The 27,198-nt window shown below is 46.2% G+C and overlaps 2 protein-coding genes across 3 annotated transcripts in view; one reads left to right on the top strand and one right to left on the bottom strand.

Annotated features, from left to right (window-relative positions):
- Nucleotides 1-329: 329 nt before the first annotated feature.
- SIGLEC15 (sialic acid binding Ig like lectin 15) lies at nucleotides 330-14,626 on the top strand. 2 transcript variants are annotated; one of them, XM_079995089.1, is made up of 6 exons: nucleotides 330-687; nucleotides 3,332-3,445; nucleotides 5,220-5,603; nucleotides 6,573-6,932; nucleotides 9,348-9,378; nucleotides 14,047-14,626. In XM_079995089.1, exons 2-6 carry the CDS (start codon nucleotides 3,394-3,396, stop codon nucleotides 14,120-14,122), a joined length of 903 nt encoding a protein of 300 aa, XP_079851215.1. In that variant the 5' UTR covers nucleotides 330-687; nucleotides 3,332-3,393; the 3' UTR covers nucleotides 14,123-14,626. The 2 variants fall into 2 exon arrangements, with proteins under 2 accessions (XP_079851215.1, XP_079851214.1); XM_079995088.1 differs by lacking the exon at nucleotides 330-687 and having other exon boundaries at nucleotides 2,889-3,445.
- A 393-nt stretch (nucleotides 14,627-15,019) lies between these two features.
- Nucleotides 15,020-27,198, bottom strand: part of EPG5 (ectopic P-granules 5 autophagy tethering factor) — an 88,965-nt gene continuing 76,786 nt past the window's right edge. The window contains exons 41-44 of the mRNA XM_079994653.1: nucleotides 24,623-24,842; nucleotides 20,304-20,519; nucleotides 18,318-18,432; nucleotides 15,020-17,686 (exon numbers count right to left, since the gene is read on the bottom strand). Of these exons, the coding sequence (XP_079850779.1) occupies nucleotides 17,504-17,686; nucleotides 18,318-18,432; nucleotides 20,304-20,519; nucleotides 24,623-24,842 (734 nt within the window). The 3' untranslated portion in view covers nucleotides 15,020-17,503. The remainder of the gene's footprint in view (nucleotides 17,687-18,317; nucleotides 18,433-20,303; nucleotides 20,520-24,622; nucleotides 24,843-27,198) is intronic.

Here is a 27,198-nt window from a genome sequence, read left to right as displayed (position 1 = left end):
ACACACACGCACCAAGAAAAATTCAACATTCAACATTTTCTTGGCTGCATGGGGGGTCAAATGCACACAAAGGAAAGGTTAGAATAGCTCCATCTCAGATCCCCATTTTCTGAAGTGCCATGACGCAGCTTTGGGTCTGGGCGCCCTGCGGCTCAGCTGACTGGAATTTTCCCCTCTGGCAAAAAAGGGAAAAATTCCACTGCCCTTTCCGATTCACCCCCTCGCTGCGGCGAAGGGCTGGGCAATATATTTTTTTTATTGAGCACAAAAGTATTTGAGCCTGCAATTTACAGCTTGGAGATTTGCAAAGTTGGGCAGGGCAGGCTTTATCAACAGTCTCTTCAGCCATTAAAATATTGTTATGAGTTTGCGGGGGGGGGGGGCAGTCGGCTGTAAGCAAGATCCTTCTAACTCCTGGATTCGGCAAGTGTTAAAATATAAGCCAGGATTGTTCCCTGTGTCGCGGTGATAGACTGGGTGACGGGCCATTAGGGAGAACAAGGAATAGGGCAAAAGCTGAGTTTAGAGTTGGACTGCCGTGATGTGAGCTAGAAGCAAAGCAGCGTGCTGGGGAGAGAAAGAGAAGCACTTGGAATTAATGTTTGGTTTCTGCTTGAATCCAAGGCTGTGGCGATGTCAGGAAGGCTGTGAAACCCTCCATGGCAGGCTCAGACCGTATATAAAAAGGTAAAGGGACCCCTGACCATTAGGTCCAGTCGTGACCGACTCTGGGGTTGCGGTGCTCATCTCGCTTTATTGGCCGAGGGAGCCGGCATACAGTTTCTGGATCATGTGGCCAGCATGACTAAGCCGCTTCTGGTGAACCAGAGCAGCGCACGGAAACACCATTTACCTTCCCACCGGAGCGGTATCTATTTATCTACTTTGACGTGCTTTTGAACTGTTAGGTTGGCAGGAACAGGGACCGAGCAACGGGAGCTCACCCCATCCCGGGGATTCGAACCACCAACCTTCTGATCAGCAAACCCTAGGTTCTTGCAAATAAATCCTATTCACTGTGCCTCATTTCCAAAAGGAAATGTGAACACTTGCCTGGAACCCCTGGAATCTCGCGCCACTCGGAGATTAAGGTGGCGGCAGGCAAAATTACAGAATACATGTAAAGATTGAGAAAGAGAACTAGGTGAACGACTTGTAGCATCGTAAAATTGTAGAGTTGGAAAGCAGTGCAAAATTAGACCCTGTGGAGGCACCTAGACAGGCGAAATCTCGGGGGGGGGGGGGCTTGCAAATTATCTCCTAATATTTGATTGTAATTTTATTTCAAGATCAAATCAATATTGTTTTGATCTGTTGCCCCTAAAAGGCATGGAGCCCACAGGCCAGTGCCTATTCTGCCCATCTGGTAATCTCAGGGAGGGGGGAGGGAGAATTGTGGGGAGGGAGAGAAGATGATATGTTTTTGATAAATTGTGATGTTGAAATTCTTAATAAAAATTATTCCAAAAAAAAAAGAAAAAGAGGATTAGAGAAATTCATTGTGGATACGGCTATCAGCCACTACTTGCCATTATGGCTACATTCTCCGGCCACTTTCAGCCTGCCCCCTGAATGCCAGGTGCTTGCCATAACTATCTGGCTGACCACTGTGAGAACAGACTGCTGGACCTGATGGGCCGTTGGCCTGATCCTGTAGGGTTCCACTTCCTTTTTGCTCCAGAAGTCACTCTACTTAGAGCCAGATAAGCTTCTTCGATTTCACATAAAACCTGGCAGAATGAGCTGCGCAATGCCTCGGGCTCCCTATTTTGCCTACGTTTCCCCTCCCCGCCACCCGGCAAGGCCGTTTTCTTGGGGGTAAGTCCTACTCAAGTTCATGGCATCTCCTTCAAGCCCCACTGCCCCCTTGTGGCAAAAAGCTCACTTCTTAGCACCACAACTGTGTCTCACTGCCTTCACTGTCTCACTTAGCCTGGAGAAGAGGAGGTTAAGGGGTGATATGATAGCCATGTTCAAATATATAAAAGGATGTCACATAGAGGAGGGAGAAAGGTTGTTTTCTGCTGCTCCAGAGAAGCGGACACGGAGCAATGGTTCCAAACTACAAGAAAGAAGATTCCACCTAAACATTAGGAAGAACTTCCTGACAGTAAGAGCTGTTCGACAGTGGAATTTGCTGCCAAGGAGTGTGGTGGAGTCTCCTTCTTTGGAGGTCTTTAAGCAGAGCCTTGACAACCATATGTCAGGAGTGCTCTGATGGTGTTTCCTGCTTGGCAGGGGGTTGGACTCGACCCTGATGTTGGGAAAGATGGAGGGCACAAGGAGAAGGGGGCGACAGAGGATGAGATGGTTGGATAGTGTTTTCGAGGTTACCAGCATGAGTCTGACCAAGCTGCGGGGTGCAGTGGAGGACAGGAGTGCCTGGCGTTCTCTGGTCCATGGGGTCACGAAGAGTCGGACATGACTAAACGACTAAACAACAAAAAATGATTCATGGAGTAAAACACAGGAGGAACAGAAAACCACATGCCCATTAAGAGGGCTGGTGCATCAAGATAACCATGCTCACTCCTTTCAAGGGGCCAAAGGACTGTATCAGAAAAGGAACAGATAAGAGATTGCAAGAAGACTGCAATGCCACGACCAAAGCTTTCCAAAGCACATTAGAACACTTACTGTGGCGCTTTAAAGGTAAAGATAAAGGGACCCCTGACCATTAGGTCCAGTCGTAGCCGACTCTGGGGTTGCGGCACTCATCTCGCTTTATTGTCTGAGGGAGCAGGCATACATGTGGCCAGCATGACTAAGCTGCTTCTGGCGAACCAGAGCAGCTCATGGAAACACCGTTTACCTTCCCGCCAGAGTGGTACCTATTTATCTACTTGCACTTTGATGTGTTTTCAAACTGCTAGGTTGGCAGGAGCAGGGACCGAGCAATGGGAGCTCACCCCATTGCGGGGATTTGAACCACCAATCTTCTGATCGGCACGTCCTAGGCTCTGTGGTTTAACCCACAGCGCCACCCACATCCCTTTCATGTATGCAATGTAGTTTCTCATTAATTTTCTCATTAATTGATGAAGAGTTGGGGGTTTTTTAAGGGAGACATTTTCAGCACAGCACTAGTTTACCCAAGTCATTTCATCACTTGCGTTCACCCTGGTTAAATAGAAAGGGGGAGGAAGGGTTGGGAGAGGAAGAACCCAATGGCTTTTCTCTGCGATGGCTTTTACACTCATCCCAGCATGGCTAGCTAGAAGACTCATCAGCTGGCCAGCCATGTGAACAACGCATATTTTCCAGGATAAGGGAAGTCCAGTCACATTCATTCTGTAGAGTGGAATCACTGCTTCAGCATTTTACCCAACAGCAAACAAAGAGTGGATCTGATCAGATCAGCAAACAAGCTTCACCGTGGAGCAAGCCCAGAAGATGGAAGGCACTAGCTTCTTGCTCGCATGTCTGCTTTGCTTTCTTAAGAAAGGTGAGTTTTGCTTTGGGAAAACTTTCCCCCTCTCGTCCTTATGTTGTTCTTGGAATTGCCCAATTCCCTGTGGGACAGAATGGAGGGCAAAACCCAAGATGTTGCAGGTCTTGATCAAAAACTTATTGGTAGCCAATGGAGCTCTATCAACGGCTACTGGTCCTGTTGATTATGTTCTTCTTGTTGAAGCAATGTTTCCTCTGAATAGCAGCTGCTGGGAATCACAAATGGGGCGTTGTTGGGGTCAGGTCCTCCATGCAGACTTCGTGCAGGCATCTGGCTGGTCACCATGGCAACAGGATGGTGGACTGTGATGGGTCTTTGGCCTGCTCCACCAACATTCTTCATGTGCTGTTACTCTGCCTTAGACAGAACACAGCAGCATCCACACAATCCATTGTGTACCATGGCTTCATAGCCTCACTTGTTTGGAAACCCTTAACCATGGTTTCTTGGTTTTCACGTAATGGGAAGCCATAGCTGACTGCAGCTTCCCGGTTTGATTCCTTGCACACTGAGAAATGAAAGCAAAGGGGATCTGTGCAACTGCACACAGCTTGTGAATATCCTAGCTTCTTCTTTTTTTTAATCCACAAGTCCTAACCCCACACTCTCCTCCCCCAGTTTCTGACAAACCATGTTTATTATAACCATCCTAAAAAATACCAGCTAAAAGAGGCAGCCATTCTTGCACGGGGTTGAACTAGACAAGCATCAGGGTCCCTTCCAACTCTACAATTCTATGGGTCTATTATGCTCTGCCTTGACCCCTCTGTAATTTGAGCCTTGCCCTGAACTCTGCCCGCCATGTTGATGGGAGCTGTTGTCATTCCTGGCTCCCTTACAACCATCCCTGTATGAGATCATTCCTTTGCAAACACTTACTTTGTCACATTCCCACATTCCACTTTCAGTTGTGCACTCAAAAATATAATAATAATAATAATAATAATAATAATAATAATAATAATAATAATAAATTTATTTATACCCCCCGCCAGAGCCAGGCTCAGGGTGGCTAACAACAGTAAAAAAATAATGGGGGGGAACCAATTTAAAATACAGGTTAAAATGCAATTTAAAATGCAGCCTCATTTTAAAAGTAGCCCATAGATCAAAACCATAAGGGGGGAGGGAAACATAAGGGCCAGACTGAGTCCAAACCAAAGGCCAGGTGGAACAGCTCTGTCTTGCAGGCCCTACAAAAAGATATCAAGACCTGCAGGGCCCTAGTCTCTTGTGACAGATCGTTCCACCAAGTCGGGGCCAGTAATGAAAAGGCCCTGGCCATAGTTGAGACCCATCTAACCACCTTGTGACTTGGGACCTCCAAGGTGTTGTCATTTGTGGACCTTAAGGTCCTCCGCAGGGCATACCAGGAGAGGCGGTCCCGTAGGTACGAGGGTCCTAGGCCGCATAGGGCTTTAAAGGTCAAAACCAGCACCTTAAACCTGACCCTGTACTCCAGCTTGAGCCAGTGCAGTTAGTAAAGCACTGGATGAATGTGATCCTGCAGAAAGGACCCCATAAGGAGCCTTGCCACAACATTCTGCACCTGCTGGAGTTTCTGGGTCAGCTTCAAGGGCAGCCCCGCATAGAGCGAGTTACAATAATCAAGCCTGGAGGTGACTGTCACATGGATCACTGTGGCCAGATCAGGGCGAGAAAGGTAAGGGACCAACTGCTTGATATGGCGGAGTTTGGGTCAGACAGGGTAGGAACCGGTGTGGGGTTTTCTTGGTTAACTAAAGATCATCGATGCTTTCCCTTCCAGGTGTTTCTTCCAAAGGCTGGTCCATGCACATCCCGTCAGAGGTAACCGGCGAAATTGGCAAGGCAGTTGCCTTGCCCTGCACATTCACACACCCACAGAACACCAACGACCAGACCCTGACAGCCATTTGGCGGGTCAAGGAGCCTTTCAACGGGGCCGTTGTTTTCAAGTGCGTTTCCCACAGCTCAAGCGACCCCTGCAAAACCACCGTCGGCTCGGAGGGCAGATACAAGCTCTTGGGAAACCCGAGGCAGAACAACCTCTCGCTCCAGATCAACAGCCTGACGTGGAACGACAAGAACAGATACTTCTGCAGGGTCGAATTCTCTGGGGATTTCCACGACAAGTATGAGAGCAGAATGGGACTCAGGCTCCATCTCATAGGTGAGAGGAACTTCAGATCCAATAGAGAGGGAAGGGGGCAGAGCTGGAAATGGATGACCAGTGTGAAAGGTTGGCATAGAGGTTGGCGCTGAGTGAGGTCCAAACCCAGGAGAGGGGCGTCCACAGTCTATTGCCTCTGTTCCTGTTCAACGTCCTGCCCATTCACCTGCCCATTTTGGGGCATGGGAGGAGGGCAATATGAAAGAAGCAAGCTTGGCAGCGACTGTCCTGCTTTGTGGTAAGCAGGGCGGGTCCCAAACTGAGTGAAAGGCAGGGGGGTAATAATAATAATAATAATAATAATAATAATAATAATAATAATAATAATTTATTATTTATACCCCGCCCATCTGGCTGAGTCTCCCCAGCCACTCTGGGCGGCTCCCAATCAAGTGTTAAAAACAATACAGCATTAAATATTAAAAACTTCCCTAATCAGGGCTGTCTTCAGATGTCTTTTAAAGATAAGATAGCTGCTTATTTCCTTCACATCTGAAGGAAGGGCGTTCTATAGGGCGGGCGCCACCACTGAGAAGGCCCTCTGTCTGGTTCCCTGTAACCTCAATTCTCGCAATGAGGGAACCACCAGAAGGCCCTTGGTGCTGGATCTCAGCGTCCGGGCAGAACGATCGGGGTGGAGACGCTCCTTCTGGTATACAGGACGGGGCTGTTTAGGGCTTTAAAGGTCAGCACCAACACTTTGAATGCTGCAAACCCAAAAGTAGATGTTTTGGTTTGGGAAATTTGCCTTGGAAGCAGAACATGTCCCGCATGCATTACAGTAATTTAATATTTTGTTGGAAGCCGCCCAGGGGGGCTGGGGAAGCCCAGCCAAATGGGCAGGGTATAAATAATAAATTATATTATTATTATTAGTAGTAGTAGTAGTAGTAGTTCATAAATTAAGCTGTTCTTAAACCGAGGTACCACTGTATTTGCATTGTGTTCATATTTCGGGACTTTCTGCAGCTCCCCCCAGGATCGTTAACATCTCTGTCCAGACCAGCCAGGACCACGCTTTCCACGCAAAGTGCACAGCCGAAGGGGAGCCTCTGCCCACCCTGACGTGGGCCGGTCCTCCCTCCGACAACATCACCTCGGCTTCAACTGCAGCCCACCAGATAACCAAGGAACTTCAGCGCCTGACACACGATGGGAAATACACCTGCACAGCTGTTAACAGCTTGGGAAGAGCAGAGGGGGCCGTATACTTCTACAAATTCAGAGCTGGGGGCAGCTCCTGGGTCCTGGTCCTCTTGTTTGCCGCCTTGGGGATTAAGATGCTGGCGCTGGTGGCGATACTGGGGTTTGGCGCTTTCTGGAAGAGAGGTAGGTGCATGTTTCTGTTGCGTTGTCAATCACTCAGAGATGCTTCCTAATTAAACAAAGCATAGCTGTCAACTTACAGATTTGAAAATAAGGGACCAGCAGCCTTGAAAATAAGGGACCAGCAGCCAAAATAAGGGACCTGCAGCCTCACCTGTTCCAGGCACTCCAGTCTTCCTGTCCTCCTGCAGTTTGGTCAAACTCACGCTGGTAGCTTCGAGAACACTGTCCAACCAACTTTGTAACCAGAGGTTCAACTGAACAGAATCTGAATCACATGGACCACAAGGCCTATGCAGCCTCAACTTAAGATGGCTCCCCGGCCTGGCTTTGCACTGCAAAGTTTGCAGCAGCACGTGCAACAAAATGGCGTCCAACATTCAAAAACCCCCTCAGCTTGCATTAACTAGCCACACACAAGGCATGCAAGCTCCACCCCCCAGTCGTTCTTAGACTTCTTATTGGGTGAGCAACACAGCCAAGCAACACAGTCAAGCAACACAGCTGGAGCCTCCCTCCTCCCTGGCCGGCAGGGAGGGAGGGAGGGAGAGGAGCTGCTTCCTTTGAAATTTAAGGGACATCATTTAAGGGACATTTAAGGGACATCCATCAATAAGGGACAGCAGCAGGACATGGCGCTGGAATAAGGGACTGTCCCTTCAAATAAGGGACACTTGACAGCTATGAAACAAAGCGATACCGCCTCTCCTGGTATGCCCTGTGGAGGACCTTAAGGTCCACAAATGACAACATTTTGGAGGTCCCAAGTCGCAAGGTTGGTTAGATTGGTCTCAACTAGGGCCAGGGGCTTTTCAGCACTGGCCCCGACTTGTTGGAACGCTCTGTCACAAGAGACTAGGGCCCTGCGGGACTTGACATCTTTCCACAGGGCCTGCAAGACAGAGCTGTCTTGGCCTTTGGTTTGGACTCAGTCTGACTATTAGGTTTAGACCTGGCCTTTGGTTTGGACTCAGTCTGACCCTTAGGTTTCCCTCCCCTTATGGTCTTGATCTATCGGCTACTTTTAAAATGAGGCTGAATTTTAAATTGTATTTTTAACCTGTATTTTTAATTGTCCCCCCCCCCCCATTATGTTTTTATTGTAATTTTACTGGTGTTAGCCGCCCTGAGCCCAAAGGGGATGAAAATCTAGATCCATTTTCTCATTCCAGTTTTGCAGCCTGGATTTGCAGAGGAAGCACTGGTTTTTATATATTTGCACCATCAGCATGCATGGTATTTTATGTCGTCAACTTGATCATATTGATCACTTTTAACCCATAAATGCATTTAGGCACCATTTCTTTTTTTAAAAAAAAATTGCACTATATTCAAAAGATGTGTGCTGCTGCTGTTAGGACCCATTTTAGTTCCGGCCAGCTGAAGACCAATGCTTTAGAATGGAGTTTCACAAACTTGGATCTCCAGCTGTTGTTGGACTACAGCTCCCATCATCCCTAGCTAGTAGGACCAGAGGGATGGTGGGAATTGTAGTCCCAAAACCGCTGGAGACTCAAGTTTGGGAAAACCCTGATTTAGTGTGCAGAAAGTCAAGCCCTTGTCCTGAGGAGCTTATGGTCTAAAATTTGCCGTGCAGAAAATCTTTGCTGCAAGCGTAGTTGCAGAAGCAGCCTGCAGTGTGTGAATTCCAGACCTTGTTGGACTCCATTTCCCATCAGCCCCAGCCAGCATGGTTAATGGTCAGAGGCAATGGATGCTGGAGAGTCCAACACCAGGTGGAGTGAACCATGTTGGGGGAAGGTTGTGTTATACAAAGGAACACTGAGGTCCTCAGTGATGAAGCTAACCCTGTGCATGGGCAACTCGAGTGTTAAGGAGAAGACTAGGCTACAAAGAGTCCTGACATCTAGTTCTCTCCCTGCAGTGAACCTTTGTGCAGAGGAGCATTCAATCTGCCGACCCCCACAAGCAGCTTGAAATACTATGGCCCAGACACAGGTCTATTGTTTCAGCAAGAACCAGGTCTTGGTCTATCAAGGACCTGGGCTTTTGCTGGCTCTCCAGTGTTTGTTCACTTGAACATTACACAACAGAGCCAGTGTGGAGTAGTGGTTACGAGCAGTGGACTCATAATCTGGTGAACCGGGTTCGATTCCCTGCTCCTCCACATGCAGCTGCTGGGTGACCTTGGGCTAGTCACACTTCTCTGAAGTCTCTCAGCCCCACTCACCTCACAGAGTGTTTGTTGTGGGGGGGGGGGAGGGAAAGGAGAAGGTTAGCCGTTTTGAGACTCCTTCAGGTAGTGATAAAGTGGTTTATCAAATCCTAACTCCTCCTCCTACTACTCTTCTTCTTCTTCTTCTTCTTCTTCTTCTTCTTCTTCTTCTTCTTCTTCAATGCAGTAAGGAAACTGATACACCTTTCTCTTTATTTTTTGTCTCTTGCATCAAATCACAGACAACTTGATGGCTCCAACCGGCCTATCACGGTAAGAAATTCTTACATCTCAGCTTCAAATTGGGTCAGCAGGTCTGGGTGGGTGCCAGAAGCTAGAGCAGGCTTGCTCAAACTTGGCCCTCCAGATGCATTGCAACTACAATTCCCATCATCCCTGACCACTGGTCCTGCTAGCTAGGGATCATGGGAGTTGTAGGCCAAAAACATCTGGAGGGCTGAGTTTGAAGAAGCCTGAACTATAGGAAGCGTTTCATGGGCTTGCTTGGGCCATCGTGCCAATTCCCAATATGCTGGCCTTCCAGATACACTGGATTTCCACACGAAGGCTTGTTCTTAGTTGACAGAGCGCTGCGACATACCGTCTGCTCCCTCTGCCTCCCACCAGCTGGCATACAAAACTATACGGTGCTCTGGTAGGTCTTTCACATTTTTTTATCTGGCAAAACCTACAGTAGAAGTGGAATCTCAGCCCAAATCTCAGAAGTGCATGAATAGCCACTAAGGCAGAAACTTTACATCCTACTTCCACCATCCTCTACACTAAAGGTAAAGGGGCCCCTGACCATTAGGTCCAATTGTGGCCGACTCTGGGGTTGCGGCACTCATCTTGCTTTATTGGTTGAGGGAGCCGGCGTACAGCTTCAGGGTCATGTGCCCAGGATGACTAAGCCACTTCTGGTGAACCAGAGCAGCGCACGGAAACGCCATTTACCTTCCCGCCAGAGTGGTACCTATTTATCTACTTGCACTTTGATGCGCTTTCAAACTGCTAGGTTGGCAGGAGCAGGGACCGAACAACGGGCTCTCACCCCGTCGCGGGGATTCGAACCGCCGATGTTCTGATCGGCAAGTCCTAGGCTCCGTGGTTTAACCCACAGCTCCACCCCACGGGGCAGTAAAGAGAATGGCAAAGTGGGATTAAACAAGGCAAAACCCCAGATAACACCTGAGGAGGAAACCCCAAAGCAGAGCCCGGAAACAAATGTAATAATGGAAGTAACATCTCAGAGCCCTGGAAGGAAATCAATTAGAAATACAGGTATTAAAGAGGGCGTGGCCCACAATATTGATGGTGACAGGACTGGCAAGTTCCAATCCAGAAAAAAAGACTGGAACTTGATACTAATCCCTCAAAAACTTGTGTTTGTTAACTACCCAAAACCGAAGGGTTTCCTCTCACAGATGGATCGCATAATGCATTTCCTGAACATCCTGAATGATATGTTGCCAGGAGTGGTAAAGCCAAACAATATTGCTTCTATAGAGTACGGTACTTAAATTATGATGGTTACGCGGTATGAGCAATGATCACCTTTCAAGATCAAAATTTGGCCAAATCTATCCACAGATCAAGACATCTATTCTTAAAGGAAAGGATAACAATACTAAGATTCTTTGAAAATAGGGTACCATTGATCCCCCTTTTTGATGCCAAGTGTGATAAGCCAGAAGACCAGGAATAGCCACTAAACAGCACGAGCTGTTTTTTAAAGAGTTTTTGTCATAAGGAACTACTGCAGGACGTGGACACAGAGTAGGAGAGTGGGGCAAAGATCCGTGGAATAGAAGACGCTGCCTTATAAATAGGTCAGACAGACCATTTGAGCATCTAGCCCAGTACAGTGGTACCTCGGGTTAAGTACTTAATTCGTTCTGGAGGTCCATTCTTAACCTGAAATTGTTCTTAACCTGAAGCACCACTTTAGCTAATGGGGCCTCCTGCTGCTGCCGCACCGCTGTTCTCATCCTGAAGCAAAATTCTTAACCTGAAGCACTATTTCTGGGTTAGCGGAGTCTGTAACCTGAAGCGTATGTAACCCGAGGTACCACTGTACTGCCCACTGTGACTGGCAAGAATCTCTGGCAAAGAAGGGCTTTTCCATCACCTGCTTCCTGGTCATTATTTTTCCTGGCAAGGAAGGAATTATGCCAAATTAGGGCATTCCACTCTCATTCATTCCACCCATCAACAAATGCACACACACACACACAGAGAGAGAGAGAGAGAGAGAGAGAGAGAGAGAGAGAGAGAGAGAATCATTTCTGAACCATTAGCAGACACATCACCTTTCAACTTCGTTTCTGCCCAACTTCAAAGTGCAGAATATTTGAGAATTTGGGCAGAAAAGAAGAGTCAGCGGTTTTCAGCATGACTTAGCAGTTTCCCTCCGGCCCGCTTAATGTAGATTGCAATTATAAGAACATAAGGACAGCCCTGTTCCAGGAGCCGAGTAGCCCATCAAGGTCAGTTCTCACAGTAAACCAACGAAGACCACAAACAGGACCTGAGAGCAGAGAAGCTCTCCCCTATCTCTGCCTTTGGGCAACTGATAGCCTATATTTCGAGGTGCCCACTTTCAAACAGTGTTTTTTGTTTTTTCCTTCATTGTCTGGCATGAGCACACAAACGCACCCATTTATTTCTTTAAAAATAGAGGGTAGCAGTTGCTGCTACACAAAATGGCAGAGACAGAGAGCCTTTGAGAGAACTGAAAGCAGTGAGAGACGTATCACTTTGTTCCCCGTAATGCTTCTTCGTTTCTGCTGCGGAAACCCAGGTTTGGCGGAATTTAGAAACAGAGCTTTGCCAAACCTGTTTGCGGGAGATGAAATTGAGAAGAGCGTTCTTCCCAACTACTCTCAGCTCTAAGGACATAATTGACGTAGGAAGCTGCCTTATGATGAATCAGATCCACCACTCCATCTGGCAGCAGCTGTCTGGGGTCTGAGACCCAGGCTCTCTCCTAGCCTTACTTGGGGACTGATCCTGAGACCTTCTTGCATGCAAGGCAGATGTGCTCCTTCTGAGCTACAGCCCTGCCCCAGTTCCCTGTCTCTTGCTGCAGGTGGTTTGAAAACAGGAGTGAGGAACCTATGGCCTTCCTGAAGTTGCAGCTCCCGCCATTCGTGACCACTGGCCACAGTAAATTGGACTGGGGGAGTCCAGGAACATCTACAGTGCCACAGGTTCCCTCACCCAGCAGTTTCCCAAACTTTGGTCTTCAGCTACAACTCCCACCATCCCTAGCTAGAAGGACCAGTGGTGAGGGATGATGAGATTTGTGGTCCAAAAACAGCTGGAGACCCAAGTTTGGGAAACATGGAATTAGACAAAACCTTGGCACCATAGCAAGCAAGCTTCACCAATTCACTGATCTGGATGAATCAAAGTGGTTGTTTTCATGGCAACACCTTTCACCGATTAAAACCTTTCTTTTTTCTTTTTTTTAAAATAATTTTTATTAACTGGCCAGTCACATCAAATTAAATCACATCATATAAATTCCGAATTACAAAGCCAAATTTTTAAATTTTGTTGGGGGAACCCATACTTCAAGATCCAAAGGGGAATTCAAATCATCTTCTTATTACTGCGTTAATGTCCAAATCAGTCCCAATCAGTCCAAACAAAGTTCATAATTCTATCCAGTCTTATCTTGGTGTTGCCACATCATATCTTGTTCGTATAATTTCTCTTTTTCCTTTACGATCTCTTCTGTTAGTCTCCTTAAGCCGATAGCAAGTATAATAATCCTGTGTGGATTTCCCGTTCCTCCACTAAATCCAGATGGTTTCCATATATCTCCTTTGTAGATAACATCACTTTTTCCATCGTAAATTTTGGCGTTTGTCGCTCTTAAGTCCCACCGAGGAGTTGATTCACGATATGTAAACAGCCCTATTTCTCTCTTTCTCCTCCCAGACCCAAGAGCTCCCACAATGCCTCACAAAATGGTGATGGTATTTTTTTCTAAGTGAGACACTCCAAAACTCTTAGCTTTCCAGCTTCATCTTGAAACATTGCTTTGGATCGAAAGTTTATCTCCACACAGCCTTAAATCCACAGCTTAAGTCCTTAATTTCTGACTCATTAGGGGAGGGGATTCTTGTTAAATCACATAAAAAGGTAGAGGCAGGTTTCCCCCCCTCCCCCCTCAGTCATTTATCATACCGTATCTTCACGTTCTTCTCGTATTTTATTGTTGTCTTGTTATCAGAGATCTCTTCTGTCAGCAGTATTTACTCCCCATTTTCCTTGATGTATGTGCAATTAATCACGTCCGAATTGTTTATTTTAAAGATCATTGCAACCAGCGGCGCGAATCGGGGACGGCGTCGAGGAGGGCCGAAAATCCCACAGGAGGGCTTTGTGCCTAGTGCCCCCACCCCCACAAATTCGGGGGTGGTATAGGGCACAGCAGGCAAGGGCCGTCCCCCCCCATAATCCTGGGGGGGGGGTTAAGGAGGCTAATTACCCCCATCATAGCCTCCAAATTACCTCGTGTGGGTCGGAGAGATGTTATTGTCAGCCATCTTCCGATGCGCCACCTAGTGGCCCCCCCCCCCACCGATTAAAACCTTTCAGGCATGATCCAGCCAAAGCTCACTGCCTTTTTCCATTGGGGAGTTAACTTGCAACCTAGAAGTCCATTAAATTCAGTGGAGTTTATTTTGGAGTAGAATCCACAGGGTTGCTCAACAGGACATAAAAATAGGGAGGAATCAAATTTATTTAGAGCTGATGTTCTTCAATTTTAAGCAGTTGGGCTTTCTTTGTTGTAGACGACCTAAAAGTGTTTGGGTTTTTAAAAAAAGATTGTTATATAAATTGTGTTAAAATAAATAAAAATAATCGCTTTCCGCCATGGCCTGCTTCCCGCTTCTTGGAACTTATGTTGTTGACACTTTTCACTGGCAGGCAAGCCATGCAAGATTCTTCATATGAAAACCTCAACCGCAGGATCAACTCCATAAGTCAAAGCCTGCCTGAGTGAGAGAGAGAGAAGAAAGCCATCTGTGCATTAAGCAGTACATGCACGAAGAACTAAAACAATGTTGTGCACATGTGTCAAAAGATCCTCAGCTATGTGGCACTCAGGCCGTTTCATGCAGCAAAGCAGAGATCCCATGCAGAGCGTTATCACTCACAGATGTGATGCAAAATGACAGGAGTGGATAAAAACTAGCAACTCCCTTGCGATGGAACATCTTGATGCGCCAGGACGTTGTTTGTTGCTGTTAAAATTGTGCTGCTGAATCTTTCTGCTAGCATTGTTGAGGCTTGCTTTGCTTTGTATGGTTTTTTTATGAATTGAAAGTGGTTTTGTGTTAATGTGTTTACACCATAATGCCTCTCTGCTTGTGCTTTGAGTAAAAGGCGAATGGTTTGTATACGATCTGAAGAGAAACCAGAGTATGTGTTTTCAAACATGTTGTAAGTCGCTTTTGGGGCCGTGGCCGCCTAATGAATTAAATAAACATCAACAGCAGCAAGCTTGTACTGGCATGGCCACATAGCTGTCCATCACCCATCAGCCGATGTGTTTTCCTTTGCAGACCACCCTGAATTGTGAGGTGAGGGGTTCCATCAGTCAATCTCAGGAGGTCTGGTCTGAAGGCAAACGAAATCCCTATCTTGATGAACCTAAGCCAGGCTGGAGCTGGTCAATGCCTGGATGGGCACCAGTATGGGGATCACATGATTTTTCTGCCTTGGCTTTCTTCCTGGATGGAAGGTGAACTATAAGCGCAATAAAATATTTTGCCAAGGGTCCTGCCTGCCTCAAATGTTCAGCAAGCCTCGCATAAAGGGAAGAGAATCCCATTGCCCCGTCAACACAAACCCCGGAATTGACAAAACAGCCTATCTCCAATAAGAGTCTCAATCACCGTTCTAGTGTTTCTCACTGTTTTATTTCACATGGTCCTTGCAGACACAAACAACTATAAACACACATTCTGTTGAAACCAAAGGCAAAACAATAGCTCCCATATCAGAACTACCACACCCGATGCACACATAATAGTTTCTGCCTTTTCACAGTCTTCATTTTTTTAATATAAATTTATTAATTCTGAGCTGAGGGAAGGAAAAGAAACATCTCAGAAGGCTTCTCTTCTTCCTCTTCTCTCTCTAAAAAGCAGCAATAATAATTATTCCAGTTGTGAGGTCCTCTAAACATGAAGTCCCACCCAAGAAGTGATATTTCATTACCAGTGCACCACAGGGGCAAGCTGACTTGTCCTATTATCTGGAAGTTCAATCCACAACGTGAGTTCTGAAGAACCCGACGGACAAGGACCTTATTTGGCATAATTTGGCAATTTCGCAAGGAAAGAGTGTGGGATTTGTAGTTTCAGAAATCATTAGCTGCAGGCAAACGCTACAATATCATTTGCCGGTGCGAGACGCTGAAAAGTTAGGAGAGAGAAAACCTTGCCTGCCAAGTGGAGCTAAAGGCATGAATATGAAGGTACATATTCAAACAGAAATATGCACTTCTTGGGTTTTGTTTTGTTTTTACTGATGAGCTCAGAAAGGAAAAGCATCTTTAAGCCCAAAAAGGGGGCTGGAGGTGATTCTGAAGAGATGCACAGAACGTGCCTGAAGTGTTTGCCGGAATCTATATTTGAGCAAATGAAATCCCAGCAAATATATATATATATCTCGAAAGGCCTGTTGTCAAAGCATAGCAGCTTCACCGTCCAAGTGCATTTCAATGAGACTCAAAAGACAGTTGTGAGTCAGCCCATTGAAATGAACTGAGCATATTGGGCCCCTGACAATGCTAGATTATAATTCCCATTCTCTGTGGCCAATGGGTTGGGGCCAATGGGGGTGGAGAGTTCAGCAACATCTGCAGGGCACCCCACTGGCTATGCCAGGCATAGCAAGTTGCACCAAGAGTGTGTGCGGAGGTGATCAATATCTCTTTTTTTCTCAAAAGGAAGGGGGACAACCTTAGCAAACTCACTCAAATAAAGCAACAGCAACGGAATAAATCAGTGAGCCAGGGAACGCAGCTTGAGAGGCACGTCGTATACACACAGGTAAATAAAGGGCACACACACACACACACACAAACCCAGCTGTACTCTGTATATTGCAAGATTTGGACAAACCTTTATGGGGTGTTATCTGAGCCTCACAAGACAGACAGACAGACCAGAAAGGCTTCACAGCCTCTTCCTTAGGACACTTAGCAGTAAATGTTCAACTGATTACTATAAAGCTTATCTCTCCGTGTAGGACCACAGGTTAGTGACCTCAGCTTAGGGAAAAGGTGTTGGGTGGGGAGAAATCAAACTTGCTTTGCTGTATTGAAAGAATCCAAGCTATTCAAATGATGTGTTTTAAGGATAGGGTAACCAGCTTGTGAGTTGTATCTGCTCCAGGTGAGAGGAATCCTGAGCACCTTGCAGGCCTTCTACCCCGCCAGCGTCGATGGTCCGTTGTACCATTACAAGAAAACCATAATTTTCCTAATTAAACTCTTAAGAACACTCCAGTAATTAGGAGGCTGCTGTCTTCTCCATGCTACTGAAATCCCAAAAAAAAAATATTTGTTCTTCTTTGCTCCTTTTACTGCCTTATAATAAAAAAGAAGTATGAAAGCGATAGCTTGTTCCATGCACATGATAAGTGACGCAGGAGACTCTCTCCCTTTCCCCAGAACCCTTAAAGAAATGAATTCAGCTTCTGTCAATTTGGCTGGGTGAAGATGCAGGAGGTTTGCCTCACTAGGTTCCATTTTCATCACACATCAGAAGCACTGAGGACAAGTAGATGGAGGCAAATTAAGCAAGAGCAGCGGGGTGATGAGAGAGATGGTCCAAAATCCTGATTAGGTGACGACCAGTGAGTCCAGACTGGCCCACGAATTTCACCGTCAGCCAAACAAAGAAAGAAGAAAAGGCACAGAAAGCAAAATCAAGTTGGAGAAAGTGCTGGGGCAAACAAACCCTGTGTTATTTCCAAAACGGTGAAGCACTCAAGTCACTTAACAGTCTCCAAGCACAATCCAGCATGGGGGTCTTCGTAAAGTCCATGGAAAAATCAAACCAGAGCCCCGCAAAGCCCTGAACCACGCCGTTAAGACTGTATTAAAACAAAGAAAAAATCCAGAGAAGTGTTTTGGCTTGGCAGAAACGCGAGAGAGATTTGTGCAGGTTTTAAAGCCCAGCTACGAAAACCCCCAAGCTGGCTTTCAAACCAGTCTATCTAATCTCCGCCCTCTCTCTCTCTTCCACCACTTTTGACAAAGTGAAACCCTGTGAATGACAGCTACTTGTGCAACGTCACCGCCGACTGTAAACTGAAGATAATCCACGATTGCAGTGCGAGGCAGGATGAGGCCACCTCCCCTCGCTTGCTGCTACCGTATGGCATCCAAGTAATGCACTTCTGGGTACAAAGTGTTGACGAGGATAGCCAGAAGGTTCGGCCCATCGCGAAGGCAGCGGCGAGAGTCCCTGACAAACTGGGAGGCTTGAGAAATCTGCTCCTGGTATTCTGCGTACTGTTTGTTTGAAGTCATGGAATCGAGAGCACTCAGAGCCTGCAAAGATGGAAAGGAGCTAATAATAATAATAATAATAATAATAATAATAATAATAATAAATTTTATTTTTACCCTGCCCTCCCCAGCCAGGCTCAGGGCGGCTAACACCCGATATAAAAGCAAATTGATTGAAATACAACTTAAAAGCAAGATTAAAATACAACATTCAAACGTTAAAGTACAGCCTCATTTCAATGGAAACTCAAATCAAAAACTTTTTGGGGGATGAAAACGTCAAGTCTTCACCAAGGCTAACTATCCAGACTGGTCCTCCATGGGCCAGAAAAAAGCCAGGGAAGTCCCCAAATAGGAGTTCCATCACAGGAGGAAAAAGGAAAAAAGACGAGGGGGAGGGAATCAAATTGATTCCAAGCCGAAGGCCAGGCGGAACAACTCTGTCTTACAGGCCCTGCAGAAACAAATCAGATCCTGCAGTGCCCTGGTCTCAGGAGACAGAGCGTTCCACCAGGCCCTGGCTCTGGTTAAGGCTAATCTGACTTCCTTAGGGCCCAGGACCTCTAGGGTGTTGCTATTTATGGACCTTAAGGACCTTACATCCACCAAGGGGCACAAAGAGCATTCTTGATACAGGCACCAGATTAAACCACTCAGGATGCATCCGATCTACCTGCTGAGCTTTGGCAGAAAGGTGCAGCTCTACGCCAGGCCTCAGGCGGATCTGGTTCTCCACCGGAATCTGCACCAGCAGGAAGGTGGACATGCTCCGGGCAGCGACACGGAACCTTCAACGAGAACATGAAGAGGGAAGGGAGTTGGCAAGCAGCTCCTCTCTCCATTGAAAACAGAGAAACACACACAAAGAGCTCTTTCCCTGCAAGTTCCACCTAAAAAATATGCAGTTCCGGCCCGGCTTTATTTTTGCCCTGCATTACGTCTCTGCATGATCATTGCCGATCTCTCTCATCCTAACCTACTGGAAGGGTTATGGTGAAGATAAGAAGGGAGGCAGGAGAGAGGAGAGGGCAAGATAAAGGTAAAGGGACCCCTGACCATTAGGTCCAGTCGTGACCGACTCTGGGGTTGCGGAGCTCATCTCGCTTTATTGGTCGAGGGAGCCGGCGTACAGCTTCTGGGTCATGTGGCCAGCATGACTAAGCTGCTTCTGGCGAACCAGAGCAGCGCACGGAAATGATGTTTACCTTCCCGCCAGAGCGGTATCTATTTATCTACTTGCACTTTGATGTGCTTTCGAACTGCTAGGTTGGCAGGAGCAGAGACCGAGCAACGGGAGCTCACCCCGTCGCGGGGATTCGAACCGCTGACGTTCTGATCGGCAAGTCCTAGGCTCTGTGGTTTAACCCACAGCGCCACCCGCGTCCCAGGAGACGAGGAGAGAGCAAGACAGAGCCCTGCGAACTGCTCGGAGGACGGCAGGAGACCAAGGACGCGGATACTGGCCTTTTCAGAGGAAAGGGTGAATCTTTGGCATCCTTTTGTCAACCTTTTGCTCTGCACTTTCTATAATAATAATACTAATTTATAATAATAATAATTTGTTATTTATACCCCGCCCATCTGGCTGAGTTTCCCCAGCCACTCTGGGCGGCTCCCAATCGAGCGTTAAAAACAATACAGCATTAAATATTAAAAACTTCCCTAAACAGGGATGCCTTCAGATGTCTTTTAAAAATTAGAGAGCTGTTTATTTCCTTGATATCTGATGGGAGGACGTTCCACAGGGCGGGCACCACTACTGGGGAATGAATGAATGAATGAATGAATGAATGAATGAATAAATAAATAAATAAATAAATAGTTGTGGCCAGTACACCCCGCCCTCTCCATCACACACTAGAGGAAGACATCAGCAGACTTTGGGAGGGAAAATAAAACTAGGTGGAGAACTGGGAGGAAACTCTCAACAACCCAACAAGGATTGGGCATGCCCCGCGGTGTTGTTGGTGGGAATGGAATGGAGTATCCAGGAACAGGGCAAGATTCTAGCCACGCAGCAAGCCCTTCACATTGCAGCATATGCAGCAGCAGCAGCAGCTCTTGTTTGCCTTCCAAAAAGCCCATCTACTATTATTATTATTATTATTATTATTATTATTATTATTATTATTTGTTGCAATACATATATGAAATCTTTACATAATGATACATATACAGTGGTACCTCGGGTTACATACCCTTCAGGTTGCATACGCTTCAGGTTACAGACTCCGCTAACCCAGAAACAGTGCTTCAGGTTAAGAACTTTGCTTCAGAATGAGAACAGAAATCGTGTTCTGGCGGTGCGGCAGCAGCGGGAGGCCCCATTAGCTAAAGTGGTGCTTCAGGTTAAGAACAGTTTCAGGTTAAGAACGGACCTCCGGAACGAATTAAGTACTTAACCCGAGGTACCACTGTAGATTATATTCGTAAATTCACATTTTTCACATTTCATTATGTACCAACGTTTATCCATTTCTTAATTCTTGCCCTGTGTCTTCCCTCCATCCGTGCGTGACTTCCTTATTATTTTATAACTTTATTATTGAGATTGCATTTTTGTATCTTAATAATGAAACATTCAGTCTTACATATCTGCTATCTTTTTATCTGGGCCCGCCTTTCCTTAATCATCATAACAACAACAACACATTTTCACCTGTTTGACAAAGGGGACCTCCTGCCCAGCCCTAGAGCACCGAGTATCCCAGAGGTGAGTCTCTCTTCGGCCAGGAGGTTCTGCCTGCCTTGCAGAGACATCAGAATGCGGACGACCGACTCCATCAGGATGGCATCGTCCTGGTCTACTTGGAGGAGGCAGAGCTGCAGGATTTTGTGCCACCAAAGGAACAGCTTCGCTTCGTCCTTGGTGGAGCTTTCGGGGGGAATCGTGAGGATTTGGGGGGGGGGACAGGGAAGGGGGGGAGAGACACAGACAAAACCAGACACCATTAGAAACTGCCCATCACCCTGATGTTACTTCCCATTAGCTGTTATCCCTCTTGTGAGAAGTACCGTATTTTCCGCTCTATAGGACGCACTTTTCCCCCTCCAAAAATGAAGGAGAAATGTGTGTGCGTCCTATGGAGCGAGTGCAGGCTGCTTGGCTTCAGCGATAGCAACGCGAAGCCTCCGAAGCGCAGTGGGAGCGCTCCCGCCGTGCTCCGGAGGCTTCGCGTTGCTTTCGCAGAAGCCTGGAGAGCGAGAGGGGTCGGTGCGCACCAATCCCTCTTGCTCTCCTGGCTTTGCTTCGCTGGAGAGGCGCTGCGCAGCTTTCCCTCTCTGTGCAGCGCCCCTTCAGCGAAGCGGGAGGAGAAATGGAAGGGGCTCCGTTTCTCCTGCTGCTTCACTGAAGGGGCGCTGAGCAGAGAGGGAGAGAATTTTTTTTTCCTGTTCTCCCCCTCCTATGGTCCGGTGCGCCCTATGAAGCGAAAAATACGGTATATGCCAAATAAAGACTGTCCTTCTTCATACGGCGCATAGTTAAAACTGTGGAACTCCCACAACGGCCGCCCGAATATTACTTGCTAAAAATTGGAAAACACAAGAACTACCGACAGTGGAGGATTGGCAGATGAAGATGATGGACTTTTCAGAGCTAGCTGACCTGACCGGAAGAATCCGCGACCAGAAAGACAAGGAGTTTCAAGAGGACTGGAGGAAATTCAAGGACTATTTGAATAAATGTTGTAATATAAAAAATTAGAAATTACTTGAAAGAAACAAATAGGCCTAGGATTAAATGAAGTTATAATTAAATAAATGGGATTTAGAATATTAAGAAAAGTGAATAAGATGGACTATAATTGGAAACTGTTTTAGTTTAATATTGATATTGGAAAGCTGTTACTTTTAATTACAAGGAAACTCAGAAGGGAGGGATTAGAGGAAGTCAACCAAGATGTTTAAAAGGTTGGATTTGTGAAGAATTAAAAGTTTGTTGTTATTGTTTATCTGTTTATTGTCCCCCCCTTTTTTTCTTTTTTTTTCTTTTTCTTTTTCTGTTTTTGTGTATCATTTTGCTTTGTGGTTTGTGTTACCACTGTGGAAAATCTAACAAAATTTATTTTAAAAAATAAAATAAAACTGCGAAACTCCCTCCCTCAGGAGTCAGCAATGGCTGCCAACGTAGATCGCTTTAAAAGAGGATTAGAGAAAATCATGGGGTTGGAGAAAGCTATCAATGGCTACTAGCCTCTACAGCTGGAGGCAGCAATGTTCCAGGATATGGGTCCTATCGTTTCCTCCTGCCAAACCTTTTACATCTCCATTATATCCAAAATTCACCATTGTTCCAATCCTACTAACAATTTTAACTGTTTACAATGGTTTTTAAGGTAAATTAGAAATTTCCCCCATTCCTACTGGTTTAATAAAGCTCCAAAGGAAGGTTTGGACAATTAATGAGTTGCTGCACCATCAAAGATAACAGATTTGGACAACATCCCAGATTGGAACGGAATCAGAGGAAGCTGAGCTGATAAAAAGACAGTTGGAAAAAATATATATTAACAAAGATGTATTCGGCGGATGAAACCATATGATGTTTGACATGAATGAGAATCACCGACTCAGGGACAAAGAATTATGAAGCGTCAAAACCGAGTTGTGGAAAATATGGAAACAATGAGGAGAAGCAGGACTAAGATGTAGAAATATGCTTCAGAGATTCAGACCGTGGGGCACTCCGAGAAATTAATAAATACAATTTGGAGTATAATTTGATCTTTTTATTTTGGTTTTGTATTTTAATTGAAGTATTATGATTGGATATATTAATTGGATGTTTTTTATTGGAAAATAAATGAAAATTATTTTTTTAAAAAAGAATTTTCCCCCATTCCTTACTAAAATTTTGGTCTTCCTGATTTCTGATTCTTCTGGTCATTTTTGCCATTTCGGCATAATCCATCAACTTAATCTGCCATATATCTGCAGGTAGATGGGAGGTCTCTCTCTCAACATGGAGGTGTCAGGGATTGAACCTAAAACCTTCCAATTGTGTTCTGACACTGAGCTATGGCCCTTTCCCTAAAAATAAAGCAAGGTTCTAGTCATCAGTGTTCTGATTTAAATAGCAGAAGCTGACTCAACCTAAATGGTTCTCCCAGGTTTCAGGCAGTGATAGTGGCTCCCAGTTCTACCTGGGAGAAGTCAAGAACTGAACCCAGGATATTCTGCATGCAAGAACATGAAGAGGCATCCCCACAAACAACTGACTGCATTTTGCATAGCCAGGAGTGCGGGCAGTTTCCTGAGTCCATCTATCTCTGATCTAGCTACAAGGATTTAAAAACATGATCACTGCCCTGCAATTTGCAAACAGAAACCGCACAGCTCTGAACCACGAGGGCGAACTTCCCCTGCTGGCTATTTTTTAAAGGCTTCCAAAAATAACCCCATCTCCGCCAAAGCCACACTTTCCAAAGCGAAACACCAGCGCGTGACTGCTGCCTCACTCACAGCTGGGCTGAATGATGGAGCAATTCTGACGGAACCACAGGCAGGATTAAAAGTCTCCCTTGTCCATCCTTTGTCCGTCCCTGGTCGCCCTCTGGAGATTTAAAGCTTGTGCGGTTAAGAACTTGCTATTTAAGCTCTTAAAACACTTCCCACATTCCGGTTTCATTCAGGTGCCATAAGAAAGCTGCAGAGATAGCGCAGGATAGTGCACACCCCGGAAATGATCTCTCTCAGCTTCTGCCTTCTGGAAGAAGGTACAGGGTTATAAAGACTAGGACTAGCCGCCTGAGAAACAGTTTCTATCCAAATGTGATTTTGGTTTTAAACAAAGTGTAAGGTAGTCTCTGAGGGACGCGGGTGGCGCTGTGGGTTAAACCAAAGAGCCTAGGGCTTGCCGATCAGAAGGTCGGCGGTTCGAATCCTTGCGACGGGGTGAGCTCCCGTTGCTCGGTCCCTGCTCCTGCCAACGTAGCAGTTCGAAAGCACATCAAACTGCAAGTGGATAAATAGGTACCGCTCTGGCGGGAAGGTAAACAGTGTTTACGTGTGCTGCTCTGGTTCACCAGAAGCGGCTTAGTCATGCTGGCCACATGACCCGGAAGCTGTACGCCGGCTCCCTAGGCCAATAAAGCGAGATGAGCGCCACAACCCCAGAGTCAGTCATGACTGGACCTAATGGCCCTTTACCTTTAAGGTAGTCTCTATGGGAGTATATTGTATTTACTTATGGAGTATCAGAATTTTTAGGGGGTCAACTAGCCTAGGATACCTGGGATAGCAGGCTTGTTGGTTTTTGAATGTCTGATGTAGATTTTTTCAATTTCATTGTTCTGTATGGGACAATGACAATAAAGATTATTGTATCGTATCGTAAGGAAAGATTATCCCCATTTCGCAGAGATAACCAGGGTGGAAGTGGGAGAGACATGCCCATTTTGGAGAGGGCCCTTAAAGGAGAGCCAGTGTGGTGTAGTGGTTAAGAGTGGTAGACTCGTAATCTGGTGAACCGGGTTCGCTTCCCCGCTCCTCCACATGCAGCTGCTGGGTGACCTTGGGATAGTCACGCTTCTCTGAAGTCTCTCAGCCCCACTCACCTCACAGAGTGTTTGTTGTGGGGAAGGAAGGGAAAGGAGAATGTTAGCCGCTTTGAGACTCCTTCGGGTAGTGATAAAGCGGGATATCAAATCCAAACTCTTCTTCTTCAAAGAAGGGACAAACAGCTAAACGGTTTTGGTCCTGCATACCTGAAGGAGAGTCTCCACCCCCATCGTTCAGTCCAGACACTGCGGTCCAGCTCTGAGGGCCTTCTGGCGGTTCCCCTACTGCAAGAAGTGAGGTTATAGGGAACCAGGCAGAGGGCCTTCTCGGTGGTGGCACCCGCCCTGTGCAACGTTAGTCAGTGAGCATTTTGGAAGGCCCAAAGAGAAGAATTTGCCTGGCGATCGGTAGCCAAGGTGAGAAGTCCTGCCCCAAACATCTGTCCTCATCTGCCTCCCGACCACAAGATGTCTGTACCTGGGGAACACCTGCTCCAGCCACTTGGTCAATGTCAGCACCACTTTCATTTCATTGTCCAGAGTCTGCTTGGCGTTCAACTGCTGCAAAGCGTAGACGTAAAGAGTTAGGTAGCCGCCCAGCGAAAGGCACTCCTGCATGAAGTCTTCGGCTGTGAGTTCGGGGACCTGTAGGGAGGCCACGATCGGCCCCCAGCCCAAATCCTGGCTGAGTGGAGAATCTTAGTACAAAGAGGGAGTTGGGGGTGGGAGGACAGAGGAGAGGAAGCACTGTTAGGCTAAAGCGGTCAGAAGACCTAAATGAGACAGAGCTCAGAGGTGTTCCTTTAATTCCAAAGCACTTCCTTTAAATCTGTAAATATCCATGAGAACCCAAAGAGGCAAAATGAGCACAAAATATAGTATGAATGGTGCCAAATGGCACCCCAAAAGGGTCATATCCGCACCCCGAATATACCGTCTCTCTAAAAAACAGTACAATTTTACTGTATTTTTCGCTCCATAAGACGCAGTTTCCCCCTCCTAAAAAGTAAGGGGAAATGTGTTTGTGTCTTATGGAGTGAATGCATATGGGAGAGAGAGGAGGGAGAAAGCCCCCAAGAGCCGCACACACGCTCCGCGCAGCTCTTTAAAGGGAGCACGGCTTTTGCGGGAGGTGGGGGAAGGAACAGAGGGAAGCCCCTCAGTCTCTTCCCCCACCTCGCGGAGAAGCCCCCAAGAGCCGCACTCCCTTTAAAGAATGGGCTGCCCTTCTTCCTCCCCAGGGAAAAGCCTGCAAGTGCCGCACACACGCTCTGCGCGGCTCGTGAAAAGGAGCACAGAGCAGAGCCTGGGATGCATACAGGCTCTGCTCAGCGCTCCCTTTAAAGAATATTTTCTTTCTGGCATTCCCCCTCTAAAAACTAGCTACGTCTTATGGAGTGAAAAATATGGTAAATATGCAGGGAAAAAGTGAATAATTTAGTCTGATTCTGCCTACCATGGGGGAGGAATAAATAATTGTGTGAAGCACTGAGGATTCATCCCCCGGGCAGTGAAATATCCCCTCAGCTGCCTGCTTCACATCCATATTTTTCAAGTTTATCTACATAAGGAGCACAGAGAGAAGAAACGCCATGGTGCATCTGCAGCAGCACAACCAGACTCCTCCATCTGCCCCAGCTGCAACAAAACATGTCTCTCCCATATCGGTCTCTACAGCCACAACAGGCCTTGTAACCTTCCAACAGATCTATGAATTGAAATCCAACCTCTGTTGGAGATGTGGTGGAGAAATAGGAACAACAATACATATGTGGTGGAGGTGTGAGGAAATTAAGAAATTTTGGATAGTAGTACATGAAGAACTAATGAAGATGTTGAAAATATCAATAACAAAGAAACCAGAGACATATCTCCGTGGATTGATAGATGGAGAGGTACCACGGGGGGGGGGAGAATTTTTCTATATGCAAGTACAGCTGCTAGAATAGTGATTGCTGTTAGGTGGAAGTCACAAACCATACCCACAAAGGAGGAATGGATTTGTAAACTAAACGAATATTTATTTTTGGCAAAATTAACTGCTATAATATGAAATTAGTCAAATCAAAAATTTAAAAAGAAGTGGAAATGTTTTGATGAATATATGGCAAAATATTGCTATGCTAATATGCCTAGATTAAAATGTGAAGTACTGGATGGAAGAAAAATTAGTAAGGAAAGATAATCAGAATATATAGATGATTTAAGAAGACTGTAGAATGCAAAGATTATTGTAAATTGTATAATGTGGAGGAAATCAAGTGGGGGCGGAGGGAAGTGGGAGGAGGGAGAAAAGAATAATATGATGGATTGAGGAAATAGAAATGTAAATGTATGGGGGGGATGGGGAGGAAATGATGTTGGCTTTGGTACATTTGTATTGTAACGTAATATAATATGTGAAAACCAATAAATTAATAAATAAAAAACAAAAACCTTCCAACAGTTTGACCTCACCCACAAAGGCATATAGTGGTGCCCCGCAAGACGAATGCCTCGCAAGATGGAAAACCCGCTAGATGAAAGGGTTTTCCGTTTTGGAGGCGCTTCGCAAAACGAATTTCCCTATGGGCTTGCTTCGCAAGACGAAAATGTCTTGCGAGTTCCTGCGTGTTTTTTCCCCTTTTTTCCCCCTTTTCCTAAGCCGCTAAACCGCTTATCAGCTGATTCGCTGATAAGCCGCTTAACAGCTGATCACTAAAAGCCGCTAAACCGCTAATAGCGCTAATCCGCTAAGCTGTCAATGGGCTTGCTTCGCAAGACGAAAAAACCGCTATACGAAGAGCCTCACGGAACGGATTAATTTCGTCTTGCGAGGCACCACTGTACTCTTCTATCGTCTCCCGAGACAGATGGGTGCCAGCTACAATCTTGGTAACATAAGACTAGAAGCTTGGGTTTTTGTTTAAATACTTAGGTTCTTGGGATGCTGAAACCTGTACACTTACAACATCCAGTCCTTTCCAATGCTACAATTCTATGATTCTATGAGGTATCGTCACAAAGACGGAGGTCCTTGCAGTAACACTGCCCTTCTCAAGCTGTGGGTCCCCA

Source organism: Podarcis cretensis (genome assembly GCF_951804945.1).
Source record: "Podarcis cretensis genome assembly, chromosome: 11".
Taxonomy (NCBI): Eukaryota; Metazoa; Chordata; class Lepidosauria; order Squamata; family Lacertidae; genus Podarcis; species Podarcis cretensis.
This window is presented reverse-complemented; position numbering and strand designations above follow the sequence as displayed.